The sequence below is a fragment of the Gavia stellata genome, chromosome 1 (genome assembly GCF_030936135.1).
Source record: "Gavia stellata isolate bGavSte3 chromosome 1, bGavSte3.hap2, whole genome shotgun sequence".
In the NCBI taxonomy this organism is placed as follows: domain Eukaryota; kingdom Metazoa; phylum Chordata; class Aves; order Gaviiformes; family Gaviidae; genus Gavia; species Gavia stellata.
Window position 1 is genome coordinate 132,789,290 of NC_082594.1, and position 22,777 is coordinate 132,812,066.

Genomic DNA, 22,777 nt, shown 5'->3' on the forward strand with positions numbered 1-22,777 from the left:
AATAACCTTAAAGCAAAATTAGGTTAGGCAAGAAATACCCACTCCATTAAAAGACATGTAAAATTAAAAATATAACACAGTATGACTTAGACTGTTCCTTCTTCTGATGCTCCCTCTCTAACACAAGGAACACAGGGTTTCTGAGCACCAGGAAAGCTGGAGAGAATTTTAAAAGATATCAATTACCACCTAAAAGGTTGAGCCAGAAAAGGTACTATCATGCCTAGCTTGGCTAAATACTGAGTGAGAACATGATAATGGCGCAAAAACAGCTGAAGGTATAAATAGCGCTAAAGGTGGGGCAGGGGGAAACCCAAAAAAAACCATCCAGGGAGAAAGCACAACCAGGCAAAGGTTCATTTTCAGGGAGGAAGCATTTATTACTGTTTAACTGTAAACCAGCAGGGTTTGTCTTTCCAAAGAAGATGGGGAAGTTTCATTGCTTGAGTAATGGAGGAAAAGCTGCACAGAATCTCAGGGGTAAAAATATGCACAGCACCACCATCTCAAGACTTTTCTGGGAGCTATTTTCTGAGTGCTCAGCACCTGCATAAAACTGCCCTCTTCACACAGTCCAAAGCCTAAGCTATTTCCCGTGCCATTCAGACCGAATAATATGTTCTCCACAACATACTCCAGTCCTGAAATCCCTTCCCCCAGGACTGCCAGTGCTTACTGTTTTTAATCTGCTGCTCCTGGCCATTGAGGCAGCCTTGGGCTCTACTTCTCATACCCTCACACCCATCTTGTAACCATCCTGCTATTCCTGAAATGATCTTCCTTAGGTTTTTTTTCTGATGGATCACAAAAGAGTAGCCCTATTTGGTCTCGGAGGAGAAACCACCCAAAACTCACTTCATAAGTAAATTTAAATGTCAGTAAAAAGTCTACGCTCAACTGCTTAGACATAGAGACAATGAGGCACATGTGAGGGGCGGGGGGCAGCAACAGAATAATAGTTCCTCCTGAAGAACAGGAGGCCAAGGGGAGATCCAACAACAGTCCCGCCACCTGAAGGGAAAGGGGGGTTGGAGAGAAACGTCAGAAGGAGACTTCTCGGAGGGACACAGTGAAGGATGAAAGGACAAAGGCATAACTTGCAAGAAAGGAAAGTCTATGCAAAAGGAAAACATGTCCCCATCCACCCCCTCTTGAGGGTCGTTCAGCACAGGAACAGGTGCCCAGAGGGGCTGGGGAATCTTCAGTCTTGGAGATGTTCAGAACTTGCCCGGACAAGGCCCTGGACAACCCGACCTGGCTTTGGAGTCAGCCCTGCTGTGAGCAGGGGCTTGGGCTGGAGGTGTCCAGAGGTCCCCTCCCACCTACATCCCTCTGTGAGTCTCTTATCCCGTATTACTGCATTGTTAATTACTTATTATACATCCCCCCCCTACACCCGTCTGTGTATTGCTGAGGGAGCTCTCTGCCATGAACTCCCTTTCTATAGTCACGAATAACACAGCTTCTAAATCCTCACCAGCTGGAGCTGCTTTCTCATGCAGAAAGAAAACAATACAAAAATCCTACAATGTACGGGAATGCGTATTTTTATCAATGTATATTACATCATCTATCATATATCTGTTATATTAATTGTCCAAAATTATGCATATATTACTATTATTATCCTACTACTATTATTATTATCTATTAACCACTGTATGTTTTTTAACTCTCAATTGTCTGAAGGTCCCAGGCCAAAGACCAAGACTCCGCTGTTCTGGGCCCTGTTTAAAGCCAATCAAATCACAGAGCCGGTCTGAAATGGCTTCCAACCCACATATAAAACAGAAGGCAACGGCCAGCGAAAGAAACAGCGCAACAGAATCAAAATCTCTCTCTGCCAACCGTTTTTTCACATGACAGCAGGGAAAGAAATCTCAATGGTTACTTTGCATGGAAATGGATGACAACATGTGCAGCAGGTTGTTTTTCATGCTACTAACTAAGTGTGCATGTTTGTACAAGACATGTACATTAGCATGCATATTTATACTTTAGCTGCATATGCATGAATGGCTAGCAAAATATACATACACACAGCAAGCCTGGGTTTGCCAGAATATGTCTGCATACAAAGTTTCATACATAAACGTACATGCATACAGGTGTATGCAATTGTTTAGTAAAAGTATTTCTAGGGCATATTTTTCAGTAAATCTATAATTATGTCTGGCTGTTTTTAAGACTGCAAATTGTGTTCACAAATGCGTGCTTGCCTGGGGACATTACTGCCTGAAGATACGCATGGGAATGCATTTGATGGTCTGCTTGTTTGTGCATGAGGTTGTCTGTCTACATGCACTGACCAGCATGCCTCTGGAGCTGAGAACAGAGACTCCAGCACCGGGTAGCAAGAGCAGGGACGTAGGTTGTATTGCCTCACTGTGTCATCTGCGCTTGCTTGTGAGAGTGGCTTTAGATGCGTGGGAACAGCATACTGGGTGGATACATGTGAACTGGGATGTTTTTGGTGGACTTGGCAGTGTTAGGTTTACGGTTGGGCTTGATGACCTTAAAGGTCTTTTCCAACCTAAGCGGTTCTATGATTCTATTCTATGGATGTGCTTTTCTGGAGAAACAATTCGCATCCCACAGCACCGTCCCGCCCCCAACTCACTAACAGTTCATGTAGCACAAGGTGCATCTCGTCAGCTCACCTCAGCCCTCCGCCTGGCTCCACTCACACCCCACGGGCACGGCTGAGGCGGGCGGGACATCTCCTTCCTGCCAGTGGCCCCCGCCCTGGCTCCACGGCACACTCCATCCTGTCCCAGCCCCTGCTCACACCATTAGTGTGGCTGCTGCAGCCAAACCGCTGCCTTGCATTAGAGTAAATAAAGCATGAACTGCTCCAGTCAGACCTCTGTCTGGACACCTTCCTGTTTGGGCTACTGCTTCCAAATCAGCCAGGGAGTGGTTTTGGAAGAGTTTAGCGTAGGAGACATTTGCAAACTCTCATACGTTTTAGACAGTTTCAGAGGAGAAATTCCTGGATATGGCCACGGGACTGATTCTCTAATCTTTTGCAATGTGGCACGTACAATCCTCACTGGGATGCTTGTCTACTGGAAGAGATTTTCTTGCTGGCAAATGTGGCTTTTTCCCTATCAGCAAAACACAAAAGTCTTCAGGAGCTGAGGAATGCATCCCCTCCCTCATCCCCCGATCATTCACCAAAGTATTCATGTAAGGTGATTTGCATTCATGTAAGGAGAAACTTCCACTCTGTCTGAATTTTACATTCACACGCTCTCTCCCTCATCATTTGACTGGATCCTTCATTGCTCTAAAGCCCCCTTATGTCAGCTTAGCCTGAGCAGAGTGGTAGGAAATAAGACACCAGGACTCTGCTGTAAAACCTCCCCTTTGCAGGAGGCTGTCCCAAAAGAAGAGGTAGAGGAGATACAGAGAGTAATGGAACAAGAAGCCACAAGCAGAGTACATCTATGCCTCAGGTGTCTTTCTGAACCGCTTCATGTATGAACCAGAGCAAGAGTCAGGTCAAGTTTAAGGGATAGAAAATCCCTCACTTACAGCTTCCCTAAGAGCAACCAAAACTACCAATGCACATGTATGGGTCTATGATGATGAATTGCTTTTTGGTCAGAGAAAAGTCAGAACAGAGCTCTGTGTGACTTCGTCTATACAGCTGTGCACATAGATACCCATCCGTATACATCACCGTTCTCTTTGTTTTTATTCGCTCTTCTGCTCTACTTAATATCAGTACTTAATATATTATGCAGCTGAAGGCAGCTGCGGTTTCTCTTTGCTGTCACGCGTACATTAATGGTCTGGATGATTTTCCCCATCCCAACTTGCCCATTCCAACTCTCTTTGTGTCCGTGGCAGCTGAAAATGACCCCTGACTCGAAATGCTGATAGCCCTCCTGGATATAAGTACAACCGTGAAAGTCAATGCCTGACCTGGGAGTCAACAGGCGAAGGGGAGAGTTGGTAGGATTGGGAACGGAGCGGGACGTGTGCTCTACAGCACCGTTCCGGGAGCCCCAAGAGCCTGTGCGATTCCCAGGGAGACCTGTGCTGCCACAAACCTCCCAGTTGTCCAGCCCTACCTGTGGGTAGCTGAGGGAGTTCTCCAGGTAGTGCAGGTCGTCCCCTGTCCCCCCGGCCTCGCGTCCTGCCTCCAAAGGTATCCCGTAACGGGCGCATTTCTCAAAGCAGACATAGTCGTATTGCGGTGTGCCCCCCCACAAAGCTGACTTCGATCTGGCTTCCTGTGTCATGGTCTCTGAGCTCTCCATGCCTCTACTCTTCCTCACGCTCAGTTGTAATGGAGCCGCCACCCTGGGCCTTACCTAGAACCACCTCATGTTCTGGCCGAGAGCATGGCCTCCGCACTTTCTTCTGCTCCCTCCTTTTCTTTCTCTCCTCAGACCACTCTGACTTGTCCTGTTCCTGCACTCGCTTTCTCCCTGCCCCTCCTCCTCCTTGTGCCTCTCTCACTTTCTCCCCTTCCTGCGCAAAGGCAGCGATTGCAGGGTTTAACTATATTTATAGCAACCTTCCTCTGCCACATGATTCCCCAGTGCCGTGTCTGATCTCAGCAAAAGGCACTAACTCTGCTGGGATTGAATATCAGGTGTGGGCAGGAGGGGAACTCCTGAAGGAGAGGGAAGGGGGGGAGGCGGAAAGCAGATGGTAAGACAGACAGAGCTAGAAGTACAGAGACAGAAAGCAGGCAGGAGGAGGCAGAAATTGTTATCCAGCAGATCTTCTTTCACACCTCCCCATCCTGCGCAAGCTGTATTTGCAACGAGAACAAAACTCAGTGGGCTTCCTCCTTCCCTCCCCAGATAGCAGGTCTGCTAAAGATTGGGTGACAGTCATAAGGATGCCAGCAACTACGGTGGGACAGAACAAGATGGGTGCACATTCAGTGTCCCAAGACAATTTTTCTATGTCCATGGTCCCCAGGAGAACGGCAAGCCCTAATGGAGAAGTCAGTCATCCCTGTAAACTGCTGAGCATTACAGCTTAATCTCAGCCTTTCCATGTGCCCTTATGGGGAACACTTTACACTTTTGAAGGATGTCACCAAGCTTCTCTGTGGGTATATGCAGAAATTTATTCTTCTTAATGCTCACTTTTCCATGGGCTAGAGCATTCAACAGCGTCTCCTCTCTACTCTACCACTTGTTTCTCAGTCAGGCAAAAAAAGTAATGAGCTCAGCCAACACCAGTGAGTTACCAGCCAGGGACAGGAATGAGAAGCATATTCCAGCAACACAGTCTAGAGACACCTCCCAGGGCTGTCAGTGTGCTGCCTGTAACCATATGTCTTTTGATGGCTATTAATCATGAAAAGCAGTGAGTTCAAGAGCCTAGAAATTGTGTACAAGAAAAGAAGACCCCCCACATGCCTCAAACACAGTCACCAAAGATCTGCTATTAACTCCTTCTTCCTCTTCTTGCACACTATTACCTCTCCGGAATAATGGTTTCCAAGCTTCTCACACTGCAGGATAAGCGATTTGCAAGCAGGATGGGAGGGGGAGAGAGAGAGAGAGAGAGAAGCAAAACACACTTCTTTTTGGTCCAGAACAGCAGTCTCATTATTTCATTTTGCAGACCCCTGTAAAACATTTCTCCTGGAGGCTCATTTTGCTCTTTCTCAGTCTGCATGGTCCTCCATGGTACAAAGAAAGTTTCCAAGAGGAAGACATACTTGATTTTCTCCATAAACAACCTCCTCACATCCTCCAGTGTTGCTGCTAACAATATCCATATGGATATCCATTAGCAGTAATATCCATATGGATATCCATTAGCAGTAATGTCCTCATGGATATTGTTAGTCTGTACAGTCCACACTTGGTGGCATACCAGGCAAGCTCTGAATATTTACAAAAGCAAGATCAGTGCTGCCCCAAAGCACATAAGCTCATTGGTTTCATTCTCACCAGCACTCACTTCACTGTCAATAAGCAATGTTCCCTAGAGGAAGACTGTGGCCCATCAGTAGGGCAAAACCTGTAATGAACCACCTTAAAGAGGATTTTCTAAGTGACCATGTATATCATACAGAGAAGAACATTTGGATATCCTCAAAGATTTCCATCTTAAAGGCATTATTTGCTCCCAACATACTGAGATGCTTTTGGAAGACCAATGTCGCTATGACTTACATAAAAAATGATGCAGAGCATATACTATACAGTGCATAAAATATAAAGAAGTGTATAAAATATAAGTGTACATCATATATAGAAAACATAAAGACCAACCACAGTAAGCCCCAGCAAACATCAAAGCTGTAATACAGCACCAGATCTTCAGTTGCTGTTACATTTACTGGAGGACAACACTCATCACAGCCACCAGAGAAAACTAATGGGAACCTTTATCCAAAGACGCACTCTTCAAGCTCTTGTTTTTTGAGACGCACAAGAATAGCACATCAGGAATTGCTTCAGTATGAAAAAGAACCTCGTACTGCCAGCGAATCAAACTCTACTGTCTGTCTTGTATGATACTGTTGTGGAATTTCCATGGAAAACAATTATATAATTATAGCCTAAAATAACATGATCCTCCCGTGAAACGTAATTTCCAGCAACTCTCCATCTGAGCCTCCAGATTGGCCCCAGCCTCACTCACCTCATCAATAAAACCATGAAGGACCCCAAGGTCAACATTCACCACATGGCTCTAGATGCTACTCGAACAAGAAACCTTTACTATCCTCATGAGGAGGACAACTCACAAAACCCCTGCACCCTCACTCGTACTTTCCACAATGTAACGCCCCTCATCCAGTGCACCAAATGGTAGACTGATAACTGTGCAGATGAAACTGAACAATCATTAAGCACACAGTGGTACACATGCACACTCTAAGGACCCAGCTCTAAGGACATCTGCAGCTAAGGACCTAGCATTTAGCTAATTCCCAGTGGGAGAGCACTTCTCATCAAACAATCTCCCTACCTCTGATCCCTATACCCAGATATTGTCTACAAAGGAAAGGACTGAGGACTGAAATTCACCATCCCAGTGCATGACAAAATATATGCCATCTGCAGAGATCCTGGGTTTATGTCACATTATTTCCTGCGTCCTGAACACTAATCTTAGCATGCTCCACAGCTTATAAATCATCCCTCTCCCTCTTTCCCTAGGAGAAAAGCACTTTGTCAGCTCTCTGGGCACTATTAATGTCCTCTCTACTCCACAAGGTACCAATAATCTTTTGTCACAGCCTCACTGACGCTAGTCTAGTTAAATTCAAAGCAGTGACTCTCAACTTGTATTTGCTTTGAGATCTGCTGCTTCTATTTCAGACTCAAAGAAGAACTTGTAGACCCAATAGCTTGTCCACGTTTTCCAGCTGGCACAGCTGACCGAATGAAGGGCATTGTTCCAGCTCTACCCATTGTCTTGTCCATGTTTTCAGATCAGCAGGGTCCCAAAAGTACAGAATACTGAGCACACCCTGAAAAGGTCTGCCTTTCTGCACTGCTGCTGCCCGGCAACTGCTGCCACATCTCCCCTATCATTTTTCCTGTAATTTCTTGCCACAGTTCTTTATATTTTTTTTATCACTCATCTGTCCTGCTTTCTACTACCAAGGCCTAGCTCTGCCCTTCTACCAAGACACAGCGACGTAGTACTGCTGTTGCTGGAGAGGTTACCCACAGACTCAGGAGACTAGCACAGAAGTGGAGGAAGATGCCAAAAAAGAGGAAGATGTAATAACCGTTTTGCACTAGTCACAAAAATGGATGACCTGTACGTATGACCTGGCTCCTCAGGTGCACCTAAGCCTCTTGAAAGGGCTCACAAAAGTTTCTAGACTGCCCCACAGCACACGAGAGGAAAAGTATACAACCTGCTCATACACCAGTTTTTTCTTTGCATATTACAGGCCTTAGAGGGACTCCAAAGTGTGTTTCTGTCGTAATTCCTTCAAGCAGGACACCTTCAAGAGAGATGGAACTACAGCTACAGCCCAAATTAGGGTCTTAGGTGAGGAAAAGAAAGGGAGAGAAGTCAGAAGAACTCTCACCCAAGATGGGTCTCTTCTCCGGTCAGCCATCTATCTTTCTCCCTCCTCTTCCCAGTTTTCTCTCAAGTCTCCCTTTCTCTGCCTTTATTTTTTTCTCCTGAATGCTTTTCAGGATGCAGAAATATAATTCCCAGCCTTCCCATCTTACTGCCTTTATAGTGAAAGCTCTGATAGTCTGGGGGGAGGGATGATTGAAGACTCACGCTTCTCTCATGGTCCTGTCCCAGGAGATTTATCACCTGGAATCCCAGTGCTATTAATCAACAGTGACAAGCTTAATGTTGTTCCCTGTGCCTCACCCACACAATTATCAGACATCATACTAACTTCTGAGCCTTCTACTTGTACTAGAGCTTTTTTTTTTTTTGTTTCTCTAGCAGATTCATCCTAAAAGACCTAGACCACTTCTTGACCTTACTGTATACAAACCTTATGGCCCACCACCAGACTGCAGCCTCCTCTGGAATGAAACATGACGTCTGTTTTTCAGCTGCCACCAATACTGCATACACAGACATTATAGCAGATGGTGATGCAGAGCCCTCTACCACTCCAGACTGAAAGGAGATGAATTTGTGGAAGCAGTTATTGTTACTCAGAACCATGCATGCGGAATAGAAAAGCCGTCATTTAAGAATAAGGAAAATATAACATCTGTGCTTAAGAGAACTCAGTCCAAGAGGTCCATAAGGCTGTGAAGGAGATAATATAAAAGATAGGCTACGAGGCGAAAGAAACTGTAATGATGAAGGGGAAAAAGGGAGTTTTGAAGGAGGAAGAGGAGAAAGGTTACAAAAGGAGGACTGCTTAACAGTAACAGAGGCTCTAAGAGCTAAACACAGAGCCAGTAAGAGACAAAGAAAGCACAGAAAGTCTCAGCAAGTCTACCTTGCCTCAAGCAATAGCTTCGGATGGAGCAAAAAAGAGTGAAAAGGCAGGAAAAAGACTTCAGTAGACATAAGATAAGGCAATGTCTTGTAGATGAGAACAAGGTGCTTGAATGGGACGTTTTATTAGACAAGATACCCATGGAGGCTTCAAAGAGCTACAGGAGGCAATTGGAGCTTAGGGAGAGAAAGAATGCTGTGAAAAGGGTTAGGAAGAGGGAGGGAGACTGGGAAAAACAGCTTTGATAGTGAAAGAAAGAAATAGACGATGGACTAAGGCTTGAACAGTAGAAAAAAAAAAAATTTAGGCCGTGCAGTAACATATTGCAAGCAAGGCTGAATATGGAGAGACGATGACAGAAAACTCTCAGAGACCACTTGAAAGAAGGGTTGAGTTCACAGTAAAAAGTAGAAATAAAAAGTCCAGAAAGTTTAAGGGCTTTCATCATAGAGAAATAACAAGATAGTATAATGATATTCAAGAGGACATGTACTGCCTAATAGTAGACTGAATAGAGCAGAATTGACAGAAACAGGACAGATTTTGAGAATCATCAGCTTTTGATAACTCAAGTAGGGAGATGGTGATGTTACCAGAGGAGAGGCAGAATGGAAAAAAAAAAAATAGATCTCACAATTGAGATCAGATAAATACTTATAGGAACACAGGGACATGAAGGAGCCATTGAAGTAGACGTTGGAATAGATGAACTTGGAAGGAAACTTGAACAGATCATGATATGACATGATGACATTGGGGTATGACATGATATAAGATTATGATATGCCATAACTTGCCAAAAACCAAATGAGCTTTAAAGGGGCAGGGTTATGTCCCAGTTCCAGAAACAACCCAGCTGTCTGCACAGTCTGCACAGAGCACCTTGTGAATTCACCCCAAAATCAAATGAAACAAAACCATATCTATGTTGATTCTGGTACCTAAGGTAAGTTACTTGTTAATTTGAGGTTCTCTTATCTTAGATCACATTGTGGTCACAGTTTGGAACTGAGAGCAAAAAGAACAAGCAGAGAGAACTTAAACAAACCCAGGAGCAAGAGCAAGACACAGAAAATCAAATGAAAGAGAAGATAGCAAAATTAGATTTTATTAATGGCTCCCAACTCATCCAGAACTTTAAGGCAGATCTGACTAGATCTTACTAGATGTCCTGGTAAGCCCTCCGGTCAAGACCAGCAGGCTTCAAAACTCAAAACAGAACAGTCTTTACTAGAATAAAAATAAGATTCTTTGATTTTTTTAAATAGAGAAAACTTCAAGCGTGTAAGTCAGGAAGCAGAGAAATAAATATGTAGTTTATACACAACTCTCCCCCACTCACTGTGACCTTGTTTGCAATTAACTCAGTGACCTTCTGAGCTGCTAAAATTTTGTGCTTACACTCCATTGCCTAGGAGATTGTTTCCGCACCTCCACAGCTTGGATGGCTCCTCCCCTACAGCTGCCCCTCTTCTTAAATTGCAACCCTCAGTTCCCTCAGTGACTCTCTACCCTACATCACTCTGTAGCCTCTATTAAATCACTTCTTCCCTGCATATGCTCAACAGCTTTCCAAAGGAAGGGGTGTCTTACTGGTGGGGTAGAGATCTGATTGTCTTGCCTTAGAATAAACTGAGAACAAACCAAATAGGCACAGTGTGTATATAAGTATCAAGAAGTTAAAGCAAAGAAAAAAAGGGAGATAAAAAACAAAATTAGACTGCTGAGAGACAGAATACTTTTTATAACTGCATTATGCATCCAAAAGCAGCTAAAGTCAATAAGAACTAGCAAACACTAAATGAACTGTTTGAAGTGGGTTCAGTGAATTTCTTATTTTCTAGGAGAATAATGTTGCACCACAAACATTCTCTGAAGTAATCAGCTTGAAAACATTTTTAGCAAGAGAGACTAAGGAACATCTAGGAAATAGAGAGTCATCCCTAGTGATCAAAACATACTAAGGATGCTTCTAAGCTTGTGAATTTGTTATTATTCCAGGACAGAGAATCTATAGACTCTCTGGGAAATTGCTTTTTACCTGTGTATCTAGATGATGAGCTCTGATTCCAAATGGTGAATGTTCCCTAGTAAGTCACCTGCACCACAACATGTATTTTGCTGTCAGCTAAAACCATCCTTGAGAGATGGTAGGCAGTGCATGATAGATGATTTGCACCTTTCTTCCCCTCCTCCCTGCAGATTGCTTGTTGCACAGGTGCGATTAATAATTGCACATTCAGTCAATCATGCAATTACACAGCAGCATGACTGACATAAGGAAAGAAAATGCAGTGATGAACTGTGTGGAGCTGGGCTGGTGCAGGCTGTGCTAGGGCTCCTGGGTTTGTATTGGACTTGGCTAATTTCAAGAGAAGAACGCTGCCTCTTATGTAAGCCGTGGCCAACTAGGAAAAAATGTGGTCATAGCTGAAAAGTTTAGGACTGGCTTTTGAAGCAAAATTATTTGGACTGAGATGAAAAGGGAAGGTTTCAAGGACATGTTAGGTGTATGCTTGAGCTGGGGTTGGGCAAGAAGGGACCTTGAGTATGGACAGATCTCTCCAGGAGGCCATGGCTAGGATTAGAGGTATGCAAGGAAAGCAATAATTTGTTTCATTTTACTGATACATGTTCAACTTTCAAATGCTTGAAAAGTCCCTTCTTCAAGGCCCTGGAAACTATTGATCTTTCTGAGAGGGTGATGACACTATTGGTTTAGAGGACTTAAGGAGCAGACTGGTTGAAAAGGACAGTCCTAATTTGTTAGGTGCTGGAACTACTGATCAAGAAGCTTGATGCAACAAAAAATTAATTTTCAGCCAGCTCAGCTCTCCGTTGCATGGAGATTGCATTGCATCTCATGGCCACATAACTGTTAGAAAAGAGGGGGTCAGGAACACACCTAGAAATAAGGAAAGGGACTGTCTTTTGATTGCAGCAGAGACATAAGCGACCATAAACCTTTTCTCAGTAACCCTTGGGCCTTGCTTACATTTCAGACTTTCACCATTATTAAAGCAAACAGTATAAACCACTCATATGAAGTCCATGGTTGCCCAGTACTAGTTGCTGACTGTACTACCGTGTCCTGTCCTGTCTCAGCTAACTGAGATAAATGATGTCAATATAAAAGTTGTAGCACAGACGTGTTATCACTACCATTAAAGATTTTTTAAATCCCTTATTTACTACCAAAGTTACACTAGTAAATCTTGTACAGTTTTGACTAAGCTTCCTGTTTTCCTCCTTCTTCCCCCATCCAAATGCTGATACCTGTACAAAAAGACCTAAACCTCCTGCACAGCAGAGGTCTTGCCTGTTTCCCATGAAACAATCCCTGGTAGTAATATGCGATAAAGATGAAGGTAAACAGAGGGAAGATAGCAGTTCTCTTGGCAGCCAGAATAATAAAACCATCACAAACAAGGGCAAAGCAATTCCCCTGTGGCAACAACCTTTCCTGTTATCACTGGCTGCTGATAACAGGGATGATAGTGAGAGTCAGCATGACATTCACTGGACTCCCTCCCTCTTCTATCAGTCCCCTGCTTTGACTTGTAGGAAAGTGTTGAGGGGGGAGGGAAGAACTGCATCCAGAAAGTGCATCCAGGTTGAAGTACTGGATCACACTTTGGCATGAAGTCTGCAGAAAGACTTTTCTCTGTGGAACTCATTACACTAAAGCTGCTGTATACTTACAGCAAGAGCCAATTTTGACAGTGACAAGGGGAAAAAGGTGCAAAAAGTACCCCAGAGCCACGAGGAAGCAACAATCTCCAGATGTCAAAGAGACAGGTAGCCTAGTATTTCAAGCCCAGGACAAGATACGTCAGCAGAAGAAAGTGCAGGAAGTGCCCCACAAATGGCGCTGTGTCCCAGGGCTGACATTTAGTGTCCATGCCATCTAAAAATGTTAAACCTCAAAGAGGAATCCAGGGAGTGGCTGTAGATTGACATTAGAAGCTATTGACCAAAGTCAGGAGTGGCGGAGGGGTAATGGGCCAATGATAAAGAAGGTGCAGAGGATAAATGATGGGAACTGTTCTAATTTTCATTTGAGAACTGAAATAAGTTCCAGAAGCTGCTAACTCAGATTGTTTCTGAGAAATTACTGATTTTTGGATGTCGTGTTTGTGTGTTTAATAACATTGCTCACAGTCTTGCCCATGTGCATTATTTGGTGTTCAGAGTCAGCAAAAATCACTGAGAGTATTTGTGGTATGTTGTTCAGACACTGCCCTTGGTCTGGGGTGTAACTCAATTTTTGCCTATCTGTATCAGAGTCATATTCCATTCCACAAGTAGGATTATGTCTATAGCATATTTTGATAGGGATCAGTCAGAAAACAGAAAAAATAGCACAGATGGTCCTTGCGAAATTTTTCAAATCCCACTCCCTCTGTTGCTTGTCCTTGCGTCAGGGGGAGAGTCGCTGCTCTCTGCCAGGTGCACTGGCTGGGCTGGGCTGGGCTGGGGAACCTTTACTTAGCAGAAGAGGGGCAGAAATGTCCCAGCCCACAGGCTTTTGGGCACTACAAGGACCGTGGGCTCACACAAGTCTGCAGGCTCCTCAGACGCATCATGCTGAGGGACAAGCCATGCCACCTGCTGAAGACTCCTTGCTCTGGGAAGAAGATGCAGCTGACATTTGCCATGGCAGATTATAACCTCATCTTCATCAGTGAGGGCCCTGTTCAAGGAGGGAAGGGGACCCAGAGGGCAGAGCGCTCCCCTATACCACGGGGACCACAGCTCTGGCTACAGAACTTGCTGGTATACAGCACTGTTGGTACCACTGGCACCACCACTGTTGGCTGGCAGGTTCCTCACTGCCCTTCTCTCTCCCTCCAAGTGAAACAGCTCAAAATCCCATCATTAAACCCCACGGAATGGAGGGAAGGTCTCTGCAAGGGTGGTGTACTCTCCTTGCTTTGGGCAGGGGGGTTCTCCATTGTGTTTCTGCAGAAGACCTTCTCTTTGGCAATCTAACTGTACTTTGTGGCAAGACCACTTGGACAGACATGTCTGTCTATACAATTTTATTCTGAGTTTTGCCACACTGATCATTACAACCCCGTCCTCTCTTGACCTATAGTCTTGAATGCTGGGGAACATGATCGTTGCACTAAATCAGCTGCTGCACATTCAGATCTGCTTGGAAGTGCATTAATGTCTTTAATATCTGTGTTCTGATACCAGGTCTGCAATGTCATTTTTATCAAGATGCCTTCCTCAGCAGTATCAGTCCACAGGAGTGTCTGGCCCTGGCTGTGAATTTTGCTGCTGCCCTGCTCACAGAGCTGCATTGGAAACAAGAGGCAGATGTCGTCAGGAAGGCAGGAGGTCAGCACTCCCTAAAGGACACCTGGTACCACCTCCAAGCAGATAATAGTACTTCTTTCGCCTATATCCAAGTGGAAGAGATCAGGCTGAGCCACTCCTGACTAGACAGAATCTGCATCTTCCACCGGAACATCTCACAGCCAGCCTCTGACACTGAACTGTTGTCCTTCCCAGACAACCATCTACTCTCCATGAGGGCTGTGGTCACTTCGTGCTGGCCTACTGGCCATTTTGACATGGGCATTGTAGGACCCGCGGAAAGACAGGGCCAAAGGCTTTGAGAAATGGTGATGCGCCTGGCTATCTTGCCACAGCCACACAGAGAGATGGCTGCCAGCAGAAGAGTGTGGCAACAGGGCAGCTGTAACAGGAGGTTTTGGAGCTGGATGGGTGTTTGTCTGTCTTGTGATCCATCTTTCTATAGTGAGTGCTGGGAGAAGCAGGATAAGCTGTAGGATTTGGAAGTTTGCTTGTCCTGGCATGGTTTTTTTTCTGGTCATTCACTCCTTTGGGAGACAGATCATACCACGCATTTCCTCTACAGCGTGGAGAAAAAGAGGGTTCTAGGAAGCGTATCATCTGCAGGACTCCTTTTAAGGATCTGAAGCAGATGAAAGAAGGACTGAGGGCTTTCTGTGTGGACCTGTTCTCTTTAGATACCAATATGGTGTCCCTCAGTAACTTCCATGTCTTCTGGAAATATTTCCTTTTTTTTGTCACATCTCTTAATTGATTAAAAGGCTTCTTCATTTTTATGTGGTTTTCTGTTTGATACAGTCTAGTGGATTTTTTGACCCTTGTTGCTTCCACAAGGATATTGACTCCAAGAACGTTGTGGTCGCTATGAAGTAGTAGTTTCAACTAAGAAGTTGAATTGTTTAGCACAGTATTTAGTCATAACCTTTTGTGGACTTCCTAGCTGACTATTTCACAATCACCAATTGCGTCTACTTCACACCCCAATGTGATGTTTGCCCAGCCTATATGGGGGTCATTGCAGTTTTTTTGTTACTGCTTTAGTTTCTGCACTGGCTGGTTCTCTGATCTCAATCAACATATCACAGTGTTGCAATCTAAGTTCAGAAGGTGGTGATGCAGAGCCGACACTATCCACTTCGTATTTAGGTCTGAAATGTCAATGTATTCTGACCCTGAGTTTGTTAGTTTGATCCAGGTTCTTATCAGCGTACAGTACTACTCTATCACTAGTATGGTTTACCTTATCTTTCTGCATATTTTTTATTCTGGTATTACAATTTGCCATTGATTGCCTGCCACAAACTTCTTAATGTGCCTGGTGTATCTCCTGTTAGGACAAGAGACTGGTCCTACATGTCATTTTTCATAATTCTAGTATTTGCATAGAGGTAGGTATACCACTACTTTGGTTCTTGTTTTGGTACTCTATTTAAATTGAACCATATTTGCTTTCTATGTCTAATTTGATTGTTCACAGACTCTGATCTGCCCTGCACTTGAGGATACAGAATTTCTGTCACTTTACTACCCTTCATAGCAACGACCTGAAGAAAATAACATTATACTGTGTACTTGTGATAGGGATATCAGGTTCTATAAGGTATGAGGAGTTAGGTGGCTGCGTAGAGTGTAAAACAAACAAGACTGGAAGAAACAGCACATCAAGAAATAATAAGCAAGCTATACTCAGAGAACCTCTTGCTACCAACTGAGCATATATAAATTCCCTCCCTTTCTTTCCCAGGACTGGCACTTTTGAAGGAAAAGGTCAATTCATTACTTGTCCAGCCCCTGGGGTTCTGTTCCCTAAGATGCTGCTGAGATGAAGGAGCGGGGCAGAGGTCACAAGGGTTGGCTCAGCAGGGCACTTTGGGCAGTCATTGGTACTGCCTCGCAAGTTTAAACCATTGCGATTCATGCTTCAAGGGTGGTGGTTCTTTAATATAGCTATGCCTACGTGTAGCCTACGTAGCATTTGAGCAGTTTCTCGCAGTGGTGGAACAATAAAAGGGTGGAATAAGGGTGACATGAGGTAGCTCAAGGATAGAACTGAATGGAGAGTGAAAGGTGCTAAGGGGGAGGACTACTTCTTGCAGATATTCTGACTCTCTCTTTCTGTGCGCTTGCGGTGAAGGCTGGAATAGGCCACGCTACCCGAGCCCTACGCAGAACAGGCTGCCTGTCACACTGTGCACCTGCCTAATCAAAAGGCAGTAATCTATCAGGCCTTGAAATTCTTAGTCTCCCTTATTCCACTTTTCCAGACAAAGTCTCAAGTCTGGTCTTTTATCTTTTGGTATACGGGCAATTAAAAAAAAAAAAAAAGGAACTCTTGAGGGGTCATGAGGTAAGAGTAGTAGTAGAAGAGGCTGGATTAAAGAAGAGAGAACACACAGTAGTTCATGATTTTCCAGTGTTGGCCTGAACCTTCACAGCTGCCTCAAAATTGTGAGCGGCATAAAGAAAGGACAGTCACATTCCCTTCCTTGCACCAGCTCTGATATGTCTGCCCTTAGCGTTGTGAAAGGTAAACTGATGGAAAAACATTCATGTCTTTATGTGGTTAACTGCTCAGTGTCGTGCTCTGAATGAGTTCACCATAGGTCAGGGAAGCAGCACTCAAGTAAGAAGCTGTTACACATGGCAGTTGATAGATCATCTCAGCTGCAATGTACACCCTCACACCAAGCGTTCAAACACATGTTTAGGCAAGAGGAGAACTCTACTTAGCCCTCGCTTAATCTTCCCAACAGAAAGATTTTCATGTACCTCTGGAATAAAGTTCCTACGCCATGCTGGCTGTTTCTTCTGTCACTGCTATGTTGCACCGCTGCGATGTGTTTGCATTTGCCTGGAAAGCTTAGGTGAGCCAGCAGTGTACCCAGGTGGCCAAGAAGGCCAACAGCATCCTGGCTTGTATCAGAAATAGCGTGGCCAGCAGGAGCAGGGAGGTGATCGTGCCCCTGTACTCGGCGCTGGTGAGGCCGTACCTCAAATGCTGTGTTCAGTTTTGGGTCCCTCACTACAAGAAGGACGTTGAGGTGCTGGAGCGTGTCCAGAGAAGGGCGACGAAGCTGGTGAGGGGTCTGGAGCACAAGTCTTATGAGGAGCAGCTGAGGGAACTGAGGTTGTTCAGTCTGGAGAAGAGGAGGCTGAGGGGAGACCTCATCGCTCTCTACAATTACCTGAAAGGGGGTTGTGGTGAGGTGGGTGTTGGTCTCTTCTCCCAAGTGACAAGTGATAGGACAAGAGGAAATGGCCTCAAGTTGCGTCAGGAGAGGTTTAGACTAGATACTAGGAAAAATTTCTTTCCTGAGAGAGTGGTGAAGCACTGGAAGAGGCTGCCCAGGGAGGTGGTGGAGTCACCATCACTGGAGGTGTTCAAGGAACATGTAGACGTAGCACTGCAGGACATGGTTTAGTGGGCATGGTGGGGTTGGGTTGATGGTTGGACTTGATGATCTTACAGGTCTTTTCCAACTTTAATGGTTCTGTGATTCTTTTACCCTATGGGACTGGAGCATTATGGACTTCCAATTAATGGAAATGAGATTTCTAACATGCCCTATTTCCACATGGAAATGGAACTAAAAGCCACGTACACTCAGTGTATTGTCCTCTGCCGCTGATAATAAACTTGATGCCAAGCAGTGTAATATCAAATACCTCTCTGGTCTGGAAAAGGGCTCACAGTTTGTTGGTAAGTTATTCAGAGGAGTAAAAACAAAGGCTGACTGAAGAATTGTATAAGGACCTTAACAAGATGACTAAGTGATAAAATGACAGATGAAACAGTCACAATAAATGTAAAGTGATGACGGGGAGGAGGAATAGATGTTTTAGCTTTGCATACACAAGAATCACTCAACTGTTATGATTTAGCTGACTTTTACTATTTAAGAATAGGTCTTTGGGTTAAACAAAATGGTCATAATAATGACTCCCTCAGTATATTTTTAGAACCATGAGTTAAGAAGCAGGAAAATAAGACTAGATAAAATGCAATGTGCACCTACATCTTGAGTAATATTTGCATTTCTGCTTCCTCAAATCTCAGAACAAATATAGTAGAACTGGAAGAGTTTCAGAGGATGGTCAAAATTATGCAATAGCTTCTGTATGGGGAACAGCTAAGCAGACTTAAACCTCCCAGGCTGGAAAGGGCAACGAGGGCTGAGCATGAATAAAAGCATGAGTGATACGGAGAAAGTGAACTGAGAAGGTTTGTTTTGCTGTATCTCGGGAGGTAGGCAGTGGGTTCAGAACCAAAAAAAATTGTTGATCAGACAACATGCATCTTATTCTATTAAAGTCACTTCTTGGAATTTAGATGCAGTCAAACAGTTCTAATTTGCTTTTCCATAATAGAAGTAAATGCCAGTTTTTTGTGAGTCCTTTAAAAATAAGTGTAGATAAGAGAGTTCATTACAGATGAGGAATTAAAAATACGTTCTGTGTCATATTTAGAAGACAACAATCTTGTTGATTAGGTAACTTGCACTGCTGTTCCTCTGAGTACTTCAGTTAACTACAGAATCACAGAATATTTGAGTTTTGGATGGGACACCTGCTCAAGCAGTGTCAACTGGAGCAGGTTGCTTTGGACAGCTTTTGAATATCTCTCCAATGGTGCAAATTCTACAGCCTCTCCAGGCAACCTGTGCCAGTGCTCAGGCACAGCAAAAAACCTCTTTCCTTATGTTCAGACAGAATTTCCTGTGTTTCAGTTGTGCCCATTCTATCTTGTCCTGTCACTGGGCACCACTGAAAAGAGTCTGGCTTCATCATCTTCAGTCTCCCAACAGATGACAAGATCCCCCCTGAGCCTTCTCTTCTCCAGGCTAAACAGTCCCAGCTCTCTCAGCTTTTCCTCATACGAGAGATGCTCCAGTCCCTTCATCATCTTTGTGGCCCTTTGCAGAACTCTCTCCAGTAGCTGCATATGTCTTTTGACCGGGGGAGCTCAGAACTGGACGCAGGACTCCAGCCGTGGCCTCGCTGCAGCTAGGTGGAGGGGAAGGATCACCTCCCACAACCTACTGGCAACGGTCCTCCTAATGCAGCCCAGGGTACCATTAGCCTTCTTTGCAGCAAAGGCACACTGCTGATTCATGTTCGACTTGGTGTCCACCAGGACCCCCAGGCCTTTCTCTGCCAAGCTGCTTTCCAGCCAGTTAGTCCCCAGCATGTACTGGTGCATTGGCTTATTCCTCTCCAGGTGTAGAACTCTACATTTCCCTTTGCTGAACTTCATGAGGTTCTTCTCTGCCCATTCCTCCAGCCTGTCAAGGTCCCTCTGAAAGGCAGTGCAACCCTCTGGTGCACGAACTACTCATCCCAGTTTTGTATTATCTGCAGATTTGCTGAAAGTTTACTCAGCTCCATCATCTAGATAATTAACAAAGAAGTTAAACAGCATTGGATCCAGTATTGACCCGTGGGGTACACCGCTAATGACTGGCCTCCAGCTGGCCTTTGGGCTACTGATCACAACTTTTTGACCCCTGCAGTTCAGCCAGTTTTCAATCCACTTCGAGACCCCATTTGTACCTTAATCAGCCTGTACTTAATCAGTTTGCTATGAGGATGTTGTGGGAGACAGTGTCAAAAGCCTTGCTAAAGTAAACAAAATCCACTGCTCTCCCTTCATCCACCAAGCTGTTGTCTGATCGCAGAAGGCTATCAGGTTGGTTAGGTGTGATTTTTCCCTTCATAAATCCATGCTGGCTACTCCCAATCACCTTCCTGTCCTTCATGTGTCTGGAAATGGTTCCCAAGACGAGTTGCTCCATCACCTTTCTGGGGATTGAGGTGGGGTGGACCAGCCTGTAGTTTGCTGGACTTCTTCCCCTTTTTGAAGATAGGAGTGACATCTGTTTTCTTCCAGTCCTCAGTAACCGCTCCCGACCCCCACGATCTTTGAGAGATACCTGAGAGTGGCCTTGCAATGAAATTCACAAACTCCCTCAGTACTTGTGGGTGCATCCCATCAGGTTCCATGGTCTTGTGTATATCTACTCTGTTCATATGTTCCCTGACCTCATCTTCTTGCAATGAGGGTCCTTGCTCTTTGTCACCCAGTCCCCTGCCCCTTTAGCAGAGGGCCCACATTTTCCATCACCTTCATTTTGCTGCTGATATACCTGTAGAACCATTCTTGTCGCCCTTCATGTCCCTCATCACATTAAACTCCAGATGAGCTTTGGCTTTCTTAACCTCATCCTTGCACGCTTGGCCGGTGTTGCTGTATTCCTCACAGGTCACACGACCCTGCTTACACCTTTTTATGTCTGAGCTTAGCCAGGAGCTCCTTGTGCATTCATGCAGACCTCCTGCTGCCTTTGCTTGATTTGCTGCTCATCAGGATGGATCATTCCTGAGCTTGGAGGAGACGATTCCTGTACATCAGCCAGCTCTCTTGGACTCCTCTCCAGGGCCACTTCCCATGGGATTCTTCCAAGCCGATCCCTGAAGAGCCAAAGACTGCTCTCCTGAACTCAAGGATTGTGATCTTGTTTTTAGCCCTTCTCCCTCCTCAGATCCTAAGGCTGTCCTGGATCTTCACCCCCCCAACCAGTCCTTCCTTGTTTGTAAGTATTGGGTCCAGCAGAGCACCTCCCCTTGCTGTCTCCTTGATTATCTGTGTTAAGGAGTTGTTGTCGATGCATTCCAGAAACTTCCTGGATTGCTTGTGCCCAGCTGTGTTGTTGCTCCAGCAGCTTGCTTCCAGGGACTGTGAACATGAGGCCCTTTCAGTCGTCTGAAGAAAGCCTCATCTAAATTCTTAAGTCTCTTTGGAGGACTGTGGTCTGTACGTAGGCTGACTACACACTCAAAAATGGATAGTTATTTTTCTGCAGCTGTTAAAAGCAGTAATTTCTTTTTAACAGTGAAACATTTTTTCAGCTTCTGCGAGTGACCTTCAGGCAAACTTGGTTCTCTTCAGTGTCCCAGTAGAGCTTTGGGTAGCTCTGAGCCTCAGGTTATACACATCCGTAGTCACTATTACACAGGATCAAAGAATGCATATACTAGACTATGCACAGTTAAGACTAATTGGCCTAACTTAAATTTGAAACAAACTTGAGCGTCCACAAGGTAATGTACTTAAACACTGTGTTTCCTCACATCATCAAATCAGAAGAGAACATACTGCATGTAATTTGTCAGAGTTTTTAGAGCTGCAGGTAATGGCTTTTTTTGAAAATGTGTAGGTGCCACTCACACTTGCATTAGCACTGTGCAGTAAGTACGGTGAAGTTGCTTTGTATTCTTATGTACTTTTAGAATCTACCCTCAGTGCCAATAGCTGACAGGCAAACATTCCTGATCCATGACCTTTTATAAATACTTTGTGGAAATGGATGACTGTCAATCCCAACAGTCACTTGGTTCCTTTAAGGACACATAAGAAACAATTACTTCACCAGGAGGCAGGAATTTGTCATAGAGATATATGGCTCAGCTTTAACAATGTGAGCAAATCCTTTAACCCTCCCTATATCCTTAGCAATGCCCAGAGACTGAAGTGTCTGTTGCAGTAACAACTTGTGGAGGATCTCTTTGCTACTCCCATGTTCAGCGCGGAGACTTGTACCGTTATCAAATACAAAAGCATAGAATGCCTTCACATGCAGATAACCAGCAATGAAATCTGGTTCCTCAAGTAGCTCTAAGTCACTTAATAGTAAACGAAAACGCTTTAAATAAGCGGGTTCTGATAAGGTAGTCTCCAACATGAGTAGCCTACGTCTGTCCTCCCTCCGAGTTAACACGGTGAGTTAACAGAGTTACCATTGTATCACACGGGTACGTGGAAGCTGTTCCAGCAACACGAACAGCAGCAACTTCAGCAGCGACTTCCTGCTACTGCACTAGGGCAAGCATCGGCAAAATAACTTATTTTTGTGTAGCGTTTACCTTCTCTCCAGCACGCCCCCGTTCTTTGCTGTGGTTTTGTGGAGATTCCAACAGTAGCCGAGTTTCCCTTCGGGATTCGCGTTTGCTGTACGGTTCGGTATTGACGCATTACCCTGCACATCCTGCCCTTCGCGTGCCACCTGCCACACAGCTCGGGCACTAACCCCTGTGTTCCACTCGCCCCTCTACCACCCTTGTTTGAAATTTTGCTAGCAACAGGTCTAACTTTTTGAAATACCAGGAATGGTCTTTCCTTCCCCCCCGCCCCAAACTTGTCTGAAATAATTTAATCATCTGCTATACTGCCAAATCAGCATGCAAGTATCAGCTGTCAAAACAGTGGTGTACTTTCTTTGTTCACATAAAAAAGCTTATAGCATGCAGCTACCCTATTAGGTTTCAAACAAACATGGGATGCCCCCTTACGCCGTTTACACACAAGCAGGTTATTTCACTTTTTACAGCACAAGATCAATGGCAAGGGTCAGATTGATCAGCATGCTGCCAGCCCTGGCATTTATTTGCTTGGACGGGAGGTCTGTACAATTCGTGGAAAAGCTTAAATTTTATAGCATTATAAGTAAGGGACATGTAGCTGGGCTATCTCACTGA

General features: G+C 44.7%; 1 protein-coding gene across 1 annotated transcript in view; it reads right to left on the reverse strand.

The window, feature by feature from the left end:
• Positions 1-22,777, reverse strand: part of CLCN1 (chloride voltage-gated channel 1) — a 72,124-nt gene that overhangs the window by 38,087 nt on the left and 11,260 nt on the right. Inside the window, exon 3 of the mRNA XM_059823958.1 lies at positions 4,080-4,311. Within this exon, the coding sequence (XP_059679941.1) occupies positions 4,080-4,311 (232 nt within the window). The remainder of the gene's footprint in view (positions 1-4,079; positions 4,312-22,777) is intronic.